General features: G+C 34.7%; 1 protein-coding gene across 1 annotated transcript; it reads right to left on the bottom strand.

The window, feature by feature from the left end:
- Positions 1-1,472: 1,472 nt before the first annotated feature.
- Positions 1,473-6,455, bottom strand: LOC112733176 (ribonucleoside-diphosphate reductase large subunit). The gene is made up of 17 exons (XM_025782046.3): positions 5,920-6,455; positions 5,757-5,818; positions 5,579-5,666; positions 5,098-5,361; positions 4,731-4,971; positions 4,567-4,643; positions 4,245-4,415; positions 4,051-4,143; positions 3,808-3,957; positions 3,620-3,706; positions 3,356-3,520; positions 3,154-3,273; positions 2,743-2,945; positions 2,513-2,662; positions 2,293-2,440; positions 2,077-2,160; positions 1,473-1,988 (listed from the first exon to the last, which is right to left on the bottom strand). Exons 1-17 carry the CDS (start codon positions 6,145-6,147, stop codon positions 1,896-1,898), a joined length of 2,424 nt encoding a protein of 807 aa, XP_025637831.1. The 5' UTR covers positions 6,148-6,455; the 3' UTR covers positions 1,473-1,895.
- Positions 6,456-11,304: the final 4,849 nt, after the last annotated feature.

Raw genomic sequence — 11,304 nt, 5'->3', positions numbered from 1 at the left:
CAAAAACTCAATAATATATTTTTAAACTAATGTAAAATCATAAATTTTTTTTTTTTACTAATTTTATCCCACACTCATCCAAATTTCTTCTTCTTCTTCCTTCAACTCACTCACTTTAAACTTCTTCATACAAATATTTTTTCTCAATCTCTTACACACTCAACTTCGTCCAACCTTCTTTGTCAAATGCAAATATAAAGGGCTCTCCAAGCACACGTGTCCAACATGCAACGAAGCTTGATACTGGGAGCCTGAAAAACGTAAATTGCGTTTGTCCCTAACCACCTGCAAAATGCAGAATGCGTTTGGAGAGTTCCAACGAGTCAAAGCCTACTCCGGTCTGCATGCAAAGGACAAAAAAGATACGTTTCGCCTTCAGGTTGGCCTCCCTACCAAACGCATGTTTGGTAGCCATGCACAAAACCCTTTTATCTTCGTTTTCAACATAACACAGGTTGCATTTGGCATACTTACATACCTACAGATCCACATCCATGAATTACACCCCCATGCACTAATATTTTGCATTACACGAATTTTTTTCCCATTACTAAATTAATTTTTGGAAAGAATTCAACATAAACTTTTTTGAAAAATTATTATCAACAAAAAATTTTTATAAATACATAATAAAGATATTAAAAATAAAAATTTTTTATTGTTCTTGTATGAATAGACTAAATTTGTATGAATAGATTTATGATGTACAGTTCATCCTATCTAAGAATAAATTTGTCTACACCTAAGATGATGATATGATGATATAGAGATAACAAAGTCAAATGAGGGATTCAAGGTAGTCTTGTCAACAAAGATACCACCAGGACAAAGGCCGACAGGGCACCAGAGTGGGGTCAAGGAGGACAGAGCAAACATCAGAGGGGTAGCCAACGATGGAGAAGACAATGTCAGAGTCGGAGGCGAGGAAGTGGGGTTTCCAATGAGTATTTTAGTTTATAGCAAAGATATTATAGTCATTTTAGTCTCTATTTTTATCTTAAACCAAATAAAATATTAAGACATAATTTAATTATATACACTTTATATCAAATACAATACAAAAACTTAATTTAATCAGTCTTTTAATTTTTATCTCTCAATCTCTATCTAAACATTACTTTATACATAAATTTTTATATTAAATATTTAATAATTTTATTTTATATTCAATTAAACTAATTTAATCAATTTAATTCTCGTTACTCGTTAGACTAACCAATCTGAATCTCAACCTTTGTTTTTACTTTCTGGACTAGACTATATTTAAGAATTAACATCATTCTATTAAGTCGTATTTCGACATAAATCCTTTGCACAGTTCATGTCCACAGATCTGCGTTTGAAAGGAAGAAAATTAGTATAGCACTATAACAAATTAACAACTCTGAAAAGTTAATCAACAAAATTTTAAAAGAAATCCACAAAACGATCGCTATCATATTAGTCAACGGGAAAAAAAATGCAGCCGTCCGTCAACAATTTCAATTTATGATCTTAAAACTGCAGATAAGATTACATGACCCAGTTCCTCATTGAAAGTAACAACCCAGCAAAGAACCACCTTTGCTGTTGTTGAGATAAATTCTAAGACTATTTCTTAACATCTTTAACCCTTTGTAATGTAAGGTGATGCAATTTGGAGCTCCATCGTCCACGGGTTAAAAGCTCAGAAATGACTAAATGAGTGTTTCTCTGGAGTTCAAATAAACCAACATATATTTTACAAGCAAAATTACATATAAAGTTTACACGCGACAAAAATAAAACTATACAAAAAGCTCTAAATAGTATCATTTAGAAAGCTTAAAACTATCACAGGGAGACTTTGAATCCCAAGTGGTTTAACGTGTACAAGTAGAACATCACTTGAAACCTCACCAATTTGGCGTTACTTTTCAGCTTCCACAAGCCAAGCACTCTTCTCGGTTTGTTAAAGAGCAAACCATCTGTGCCATCTTGGTCTCATCATCCTCCACCTTAGGTTTTTCCTGCATTCCCAACCAAAAATAAATACTTATTACCTGAAATGACTAAATCATATGAATGGAAGATTGAGCACAATGAATCTTTTTTTACTTTGAGGGCAGTGGTGTCGACAGTGAACTTGATAGCATCAGCTGCAGCTCGTGATCGGAGATAATACATCCCAGTTTTCAGACCCTATAAGCCCAAAACCAGAAAGCAACATCAATCAGCAAAAAACTTCGGGTCAAAAATTCCACATTGAAAGAGATGCATTTTCTGAGAGATGAGATTTTGAAATTACAAAAAAAAAAAAAGAAAAGTTGATACCTTGGACCATGCATAGAAATGCAAGGAAGTCAGCTTCCCAAAGTTGGGCTGATCCATGTGAATATTTAAGCTTTGACTCTGATCTATATAACATCCTCGATCAACAGCCATATCAACCAATGTCTTTTGCTTAATTTCCCAAACAGTTCTGGTCATTTCAAACAGTTACTTAGAAAAATAGCTGAGTCTGTGTTAGTTTGAAAAATCAGAAATAACATACTTGTATATGTCTTTCAAGTCCTCGGGAATTTCTGGGATTTTCTGAACTGAGCCATCCTCGTAGATAATCTTATTCTTGATTGTAGGAGACCACATTCCCATTTCAGTTAAGTCATTAAGAAGATGCTTGTTCACAACAACAAATTCACCACTGAAGCAAAAAACTTGGTAAGCTTGACAGGATCACAGGAAAATAATATAATAAGGGACAACATGGGATGGAAATCCAACCTTAAAACCCTGCGACTGTAAATATTAGAAGTATACGGCTCAAAACACTCATTATTGCCAAGAATCTGGCTAGTAGAAGCAGTTGGCATAGGGGCAACAAGAAGTGAATTTCTCACACCCCGGTCTGATATCATCTGCCGGAGTGCATCCCAATCCCAGCGGTTTGAGGGCTTTGCACCCCACATGTCTGGCTGAAGAATTCCCTGCACAAAACAAAAAACACCTAAGCACACAACATATTGGATGCCTAAATTTCAAACTTTAGGCCAAAATTCTAAGTTTATTATATATGTACATCTATGTTCCACTGCAATAGAAGGAAACCAACTAGTCAAGCCAACTACATAACTGGACTTGCATTAAGAACATTAAAAGGAAGAGAAGACATGCATCACAGTTTCATTCATATACCTTGCTTACAGGACAGCCACTATATGTTTCATAAGGACCTTCTTTAGCAGCCAATTCAGAAGAAGTCTTTAGAGCATGGTAGTATATAGTCTCAAATATCTCTTTGTTTAACTGTTGAGCCTACACTCATACAAGCAGACAATCAAATTGAAGATCTAGCCTAAATTTAAGGTATATTAGCTGCACCAAAACCACTGTTTACCTCAGGTGAATCAAATGACATGCCCAACAGTATGAATGTATCAGCAAGACCTTGAACACCAATACCAATGGGTCTGTGCCGTAAGTTTGACCTCTTGGCAGTATCAACTGGGTAGTAATTGACATCAATTATTTTATTAAGGTTCGTTGTCACCAATGCAGTTACCTATAAATACAAAATCAGAACCATAATTCCAGTCTCAATTATTACACCAATAAAAGAGTACACTACACAAATAATCAAGAGCACAACAAGAAACTGCACCTCTCCAAGTTTATCAAAGTCAAAATATCTGTTTCTTGAGCCTCTACTCCCAACAAGCTTAGATGGTTGAGACTCCATGGGAACTCCCTATAATAAGTATAAAACCTTTGTGAATCAGAAAGAAAAGATTGGCAATGAAACCAAATAAACAAGAACCTAAGACATTATGTCTTCAGGAAATTTCCCACCTTCTCTCTGACATATCGTGGTAGTGCAATCGATGCCAGGTTACACACAGCTGTTTCTGTTGGACTTGTATACTCAATTATCTCAGTGCACAAGTTTGATGACTTTATTGTACCCAGATTTTGCTGGTTACTTTTCCTATTACAAGTGTCCTGAGACATGGAAAATGCATTAGTTTTCAATTATAATAAATAAATACAAAATAGATTAAAGAAGACTTCCGAATCAGATCATTTGTAAACCACCTTAAAAAGCATGTAAGGGGTTCCAGTTTCAATCTGCGACTTAAGAATTTCAAACCAAAGATTCTGTGCCTGAACAACCTTCTTTGCTTTCCCCTATACACATGCATATGATTAGAAAATCTGATGCAAGGATCAGTGCAAGAACAAACCAAGACATGCAAAACAAAAAAGACAAAAGAATGTCAAGAACTTACATCTCTTTCATACTTATTGTACAACCTCTCAAATTCTTCACCCCAACAATCTGCCAAACCTGGTGCCTCGTTGGGGCAAAACAAAGACCATTCTCCATTAGACTGAACCCTTTCCATAAAGAGATCAGGCACCCAAAGTGCATAAAATAGATCTCTCGCACGATGCTCTTCCTGCAAAGATAACATTATTAACACAGTAACAACAAAAGACAATTCATCACCTAGCATAGATTAAGAACTAGTATCATAATTCATAATTAAAATATTTGAATAGAAAAAGAATTGTTAGAATTTCATTGAAGACAATTAAATTATATCACACCTTCCCATGATTTTTCCTTAAATCCAAGAATTCAAATATATCAGAATGCCATGGCTCCAGGTACACAGCAAAGGCACCTACAATGCGCAAAAATACACATGAGAAAAGGTAAGTTGCAAATACCAGTTAAATATAGAAGTTATAGAACATGGATAAACTATTACCTTTCCTCTTGCCTCCCCCTTGATCAACATAGCGAGCAGTATCATTGAACACACGTAGCATAGGAACAATACCATTGGATGTCCCATTCGTTCCACGGATGTAGCTGCCAGTGGCACGAATGTTGTGAACAGAAACACCAATTCCCCCTGCTGATTTGCTGATGACAGCACACTCCTTCAAAGTATCATATATTCCCTCTATACTATCATCTTTCATACATATGAGGAAGCAACTACTCAACTGTCAAGCATATAAACATAGCCAATTAAATCAGGCCTCCAATGATCAATTCACCACACCAAAATAATCTTACACGAGTGGGAAAAACCAAAACACAGGCTCACAAAAAGACAGGGGAAACCTTACTTGAGGCCTTGGTGTTCCAGCATTGAAAAGTGTTGGGGAAGCATGAGTGAACCATCTTTGAGACATCATGTGGTAAGTTCTGACAGCGGATTCTATGTCATCCTTGTGAATTCCAACAGCAACCCTCATCAACATGTGCTGGGGCCTTTCCACAACCTTTCCTTGAACCTTCAAGAGGTAGGACCTCTCCAGGGTTTTGAAACCAAAGTAATCATAGTCGAAGTCCCTATCATAGATTATCTCACTGTCCAAACGAACAGCACTCTAAAACCAAATATATTATGATAAAAAGTGAGCAAAATTCAAAACACAGTACCATGGTCATAATCATAAGAAAAATGATATCAACACACATCATGAGCTATGACAAGTGTTTTCAAATCTTCAAGAAGAAATCCACAATAGGCAGGAAAATATGACAAATTGAGGCACATGTGTAAGCAAAGACAATCCAAGACACACACAGAACAAGGAGAGGCACCTTCATGATAATTTCATAAACATCATCAGCAATGAGTGGAGCCTTCAGACCAGACCTCTCGTTAACATGATTGTACATGATCTTCACCCTGAAACCACCAAAAATTTTACTAGTGTCAATGCAAAAAAACCAGAACAAACCAATCAAATATGAACATCATTTCCTTCGACAAACTCACGTCTCAGAGAACGACTTCTTCGTGTTCTTATGCAGATTAGAAACAGCAATCCTAGCAGCCAACTGCACCAAAACAAGTTCAATTTCAATAAATCAGTGACCAAAACTTGAAGGACACATGAACCCTAAGTCATCACTCGATAGTTCTAAAGAGATGAACTGACAGAAGCATAGTCAGGGTGGTTTGCGGTCATGGCAGCCGCAGTCTCGGCGGCGAGTTCATCGAGTTGGCTGGTGGTTACACCCTTGTAGACGCCGGCGCAGACCTTCTGAGCGACGAGAACAGGGTCGCAGTGATCAGTGCTAAGCCCATAACTGAGCTTCTTGAGGCGCGCAGTTATCTTATCGAAGTGAACGGCTTCTTGACGGCCATCCCTCTTCACCACATACATTTTTCTCGGAATCGGAGTGTATTTTTCTGAGTTGGGAATTTCTTCGAACAGTTTTGGCGCACCAAAGTCGGGGAAAGTGGGTTCAATATTTATAGCACTGAGAAATGGAGATTAGGGTTGTAATGTAAAATTGTCTTTATGTGTGAAATGCAATAGTGTGATGACAAGGGTTCCCTCTCAAAATTACGCGCAATTTGAAATTTTCCCGCGATAACGTTTCCTTTTGGATCTTGGAAATTAATGGCTAGGAGCCTGCTTTTTTATTTCATAATAAGGTTCGCTGTGCGTTTGCACTTTGCGTGATACGTGGGTTGGGTTCTGGGGTCCACTATTTTAAAATAAAGCAACACACAATGTCCGCCAATAAAGTTGTATAAGTGTTTGCATGTTATCTTAAATATGTTTTCTGAAAATATCTATAATTTTTATTTATTTTAAATTAACTTATAAACACAAATCAGTCTATTATTAAATTAAATTTAAATATATTACTGAAAACATGTTCTGTAACTTAATTCTCTCTGGGTAATGCTTTTGCTTAATTGTCTTTGAATTTTGTTTGTGCAATTGGCGCCATCTATTTTGGTTTTTCATTTTCCACTCCAAACTTCTTCAACACACTACTATTTAGGTTTTTCATTTTCAAATTATTTGAATCTATCGTTTATTTGGTTAACTTCTTCAACACTCTTTTTAATTTTGAATTCACGTACCTATCATGGAACCAGATATAAAGTAATTGTAAATAGGGCGTTTGCGTTATGTGTTGTATCGATTTTAAGTCAAAAATTCATTTAATTCGAACACTAATTTTATTTGCACTGTGATTTAAATTTGATGTTTTTTTTTTATCTGATCCAATTTTAAGTGGTTTGGACTTGCGATTTTGTAAATTAAAAAAAATTAAATACAAATAACATGTTTCAATATCAAAATTTTAAATGATTAATAATGACATAATAAGTCTCAACAATATTTTAAAAAACCAACAATAACATAACAATATAAATAAAAAGAGAATAAGTTTCTACATCCAAGTCATAACCCTAACAAAGTCCAACCAAGTATTTTAAATTCACGTGCGTACGTTCACTACTGTCGCTTCTTCTTCTTCTTCTTCTCTGGTGTTGTGTCTTCTTCATCTTCTTTTCCTTTTTTGTTATCTTTCTCTTTTGTTATCGTCATTACTAATAACACCAATATTTTGCTAACATCTTTATTGGTTCTGATTTTCTCTTGTGCCATTATTAAATAATTTATGTTTATTTCTTAGTTTATTTGAGGTTTATTTGGATCTAGAAATGAATTTGATGTGTTTTTGTTGATGATTGAGTTTTTTTACTACTTGTTCAAATCTGAACTAATTTCGGTTTATTTGTTAATTAATTGAAGTTCAGTTGATGCTGCTATTAAGTATTGACCAAATTTTTTATTCCTTAAGAAATTTTGATTCATTTCTTAGTTTAATTTAGGTTCATTTGGTTTCGTCTCGCTTGAATTTGTTGAACTTGTTCATGTGTGGATGTTTAGTTACTTTTTGTTTAAATCTAAACTAATTTCGAATCATTTGTGAATTAACTGAGGTTCATTTGATACTGTTGTTAAGTATCGACCAAATTTTTTATTCCTTAAAAAAATTTCGGTTCATTTCTAATTTAGGTTCATTTGGTTTCGTTTCGCTTGAATTTGCTGAACTTGTTCATGTGTGGTTGTTTAGTTAGTTTTTGTTCAAATCTGAACTAATTTTGGTTCATTTGTGAATTAGCTGAAGTTCACTTGATGTTGCTGTTAAGTATTGACCAAATTTTTTATTCCTTAAGAAATTTCAGTTCATTTCTTAGTTTAGTTTAGGTTCATTTGGTTTTGTTTCGCTTGAATTTGCTGAACTCGTTCATGGTTGTTTAGTTAGTTTTTATTCAAATCTGAACTAATTTTGATTCATTTGTGAATTAACTGAGGTTCACTTGATGCTATTGTTAAGTATCGACCAAATTTTTTATTCCTTAAGAAATTTTGGTTCATTTCTTATTTTAATTTAGGTTCATTTGATTTCGTTTTACTTAAATTTCTCCTCCTCATGTTTCACTTTGTCTTCTTCTTTTTCATCTTTTTTCTTCATCTTCTCCTTCTTATTTTATTTTCTCAAAGTTCTTTTTGATTTACTTTCTTGAGAGGAATAAAACCAAGAAGAAGGAACGCGAAGAAGAAGGAAGACGAATGCGAAGAAGGAGGAGGAGAAATGCGAAGAAGTAGAAGAAGAAGGAGGAAGAGAAGAGAAACGCGGGAAGCCAGGAACATTTACGTAGTTGGAGTGTGTATTCACGCTCCACTAATGAAACAGATTTTTGTTGGGTTTGGGTAAATTTGGTTGGACTTGGTTGCCAAAAAAAAACTTGGATGTGTAGCAGCTCTCATAAAAATATAGGTTAGTTAAAATAAATAAATAAAAATAATTTTGAACGTAAAATATTTATTAAATAATAATAATAATACATGAGTAATATAAAAATATATAACAAATTGAATATATTATAACTAAAATTATAAATATAATAATAAAATAACAATATTATAGCACATTATACGGTTTGGATCGGTTTTGAGAAATAGATATGAAATTCGATCCAATTCATGCAGTTTGCAAAAGATAGAATCCATCAAATTCAAATTAGTGTGGTTTTAATTTGTTTTCGATTTGGATTGGATTGAATGAGCGGTTTAATTTGGATCAGTTTAAATTTAAAGACTCCTATTTGTAAGTGAATAAACCGGTTTAATTTAAAACTTAAGGATAGACTTTAATTAAAGGGTAAAGTATATTTTTTGTCCTTGAAGTTTGATAAAAGTTTCAAAAATACCCTTAAGTTTTATTTTGTTTCAATTTTGTCCCAAAAGTTTTCGATTTGCATCAAATATACTCCTAACGGCTAATTTTTCAAAAAATTTAAGATTGATTCAACAACAATTTTATAAGAACAACCCTCAACACAAGCAAATCAATTATAATTTTTATGCATTATTGTTAGATTGGTCTTAAATTTTTTGAAAATTTAGCCGTCAAGGTATATTTGATGCAAATCAAGAATTTTTTGGACAAAATTGAAACAAAATAAAACTTAGGGGTATTTTTAAAACTTTTACCAAACTTTAGGGACAAAAAATATACTTTACCCTTAATTAAATATATGAGAGTACCAGTCCCGAGATCTGCTGCTTCTACCGCCAGCGATGACGAGCACAACTAAGTTCGAGACGGTGGTGACTGACCCAGAGAATGACGATGAGCTTGAGTGCGAGACCAGAGACAATGAGAGAGGTCGGAGACGAGAGTGGGTATGAGCTTAAGTGCCAAAGCCAATGAGCCAAATTCCAGTGAGAGAGATGAGAGAGCTCGAGCTTAGTGAGACTGTGAGAGATGGACAAAAGAGGAAGGGGATAGGGTTTTCAAATTAAAAAAAGAAAAATTAAGAATGACCCAGTCAAATTTATATAAACTGGTCTGGATCGTTAATTTTGGTAAAAAATTGACCATATTAAACCAGATCTAATCACTGTGCTATGTGACCATAGATAATTGGTAGATATAAGGTGTCTTTAAAAAAAGTTATTTTTGGTAACTCAATGTGAGTGGCTCCCTTAAGAGAATGCAAAAGGCGGTAAATGGAGTTTGTTTACTCTGATGGGGAAGGAGAAATGCATCATTCTCATAGCAACCGCATGGAATCTATAAATGAAGCAACAATAGAGAATAAAACGATGAACAAAGACAAATAACCAAATCAAAACTAACTCAGTATTTCAAAAGCAACTGCAATAAGAAATTTCCTAATTGCTCCTCTTCAGTTTCCACACCCCCGACGCGCGATGAGTACTTCTTTTGCTCCTCTCAGGAACCCAACGTAACCCTTCAATGCAGACGACGACTGTGCTGCTCCTCTCTGGCACGAGTTTTGCCAATGACTTGGCAATTATTACCGAAATTGTTAGTCGAGTAAATCTCATCCCAGCTATTAACAATTTCACTAAATCCCTACTTACCTCTTAATGAAAGCATAATACTATTGTGACTCCTACCCATTGTCTCTGACGAACATTTTAGACCTTATGTGAATTTCTCTGGCAAGAGGAGGCAGTGACGATCCTATGAGTAACATTACATTTCTTTGTGTCAGTTATAGTTTTTTCAGGATAGATCGCCCCTTGTCCAATCAGCAAAATGCTGGTGTTTTGTTTGATGCGACAAGGGTTTCATACAAACTCGCTCTTTGTTGCTCAATGGATTTCAAACCCTAGCAAGGAAGCATGAGCTGCGCAGACTAATCGTTAGCTTTGAATCAACATTCATGGAGGTCGTCAATTCTTCCTTGAAGGCTTGAAAATAGTTAGCGCACTAAAATTAATTAGTGCCTTCAAGCCTGGGGTTGGATTGAGGCCTAGAGTTAGAATAAACTAGAGAACTTGTTGTTGTGCTAGAGCTTGTAGCTGTCAATGTCTCTGCAGAAACTTTAATGGTGTTACTTAGTTTGGGAGGTGATGGGTTGGCTATTTTCAGAGTTATATTTGGGTTAGTGACGTTAGGATTTTTGCTGGTAAAGAATTTTATAAAAATAGTCGCGTTGTAGATATAGTTTCTAAACTGACAGAAATCCCTTTCGTACAAACGTTTTGGTTGTCACAAGTAACAAACCCCTAAATAAATTGATAACTGAAGTATTTAAACCTCGGGTCGTCTTCTCAAGGAACTGCAGGGAAGTATGTTCTTATTATTGGTTATGAAGATTGTAAATTGGGGTTTTGAAAGTAAGGAACGAGTAATTTGAATGACAAGTAAAATAAATAAATAACTATAAAACACACTTTTGGCAAGGTATGAGAAATTGGAAGTCCTATCCTAATTATCCTTATCAATGGTGATGAGAATTGAGTCTTACTCCCACTTAGTTAGCCTTTACTAAAGCAAGGGAAGATCAAGTGGATTAATTAGTCTGATCTTCAGGTTCTAGTCAATTCCTAAGAAAGGACTGGAATTATTGAAGTTCAATTCAATTAGCAAAGATAACAATTATCGATCACGTTGAGTTTGATAACTCCTGAGTTACTGATTTCTTATCCAAGACCAAAAGGGGAAAAGTAAATCTACTCGAATAAAAATATCTT

Source organism: Arachis hypogaea, chromosome 13 (genome assembly GCF_003086295.3).
Source record: "Arachis hypogaea cultivar Tifrunner chromosome 13, arahy.Tifrunner.gnm2.J5K5, whole genome shotgun sequence".
In the NCBI taxonomy this organism is placed as follows: Eukaryota; Viridiplantae; Streptophyta; class Magnoliopsida; order Fabales; family Fabaceae; genus Arachis; species Arachis hypogaea.
This window is presented reverse-complemented; position numbering and strand designations above follow the sequence as displayed.

What these genes read in the sequence shown, in the direction of transcription:
- LOC112733176 (XM_025782046.3), bottom strand. Translation starts at nt 6,147, where the DNA reads ATGTATGTGGTGAAGAGGGATGGCCGTCAAGAAGCCGTTCACTTCGAT. An exon ending in TTTATGAAATTATCATGAAG is followed by an intron (nt 5,362 to 5,578) that starts GTGCCTCTCCTT and finishes ATTTGGTTTTAG; the next exon opens with AGTGCTGTTCGTTTGGACAG. An exon ending in TACAGTCGCAGGGTTTTAAG is followed by an intron (nt 2,663 to 2,742) that starts GTTGGATTTCCA and finishes TTTTTGCTTCAG; the next exon opens with TGGTGAATTTGTTGTTGTGA.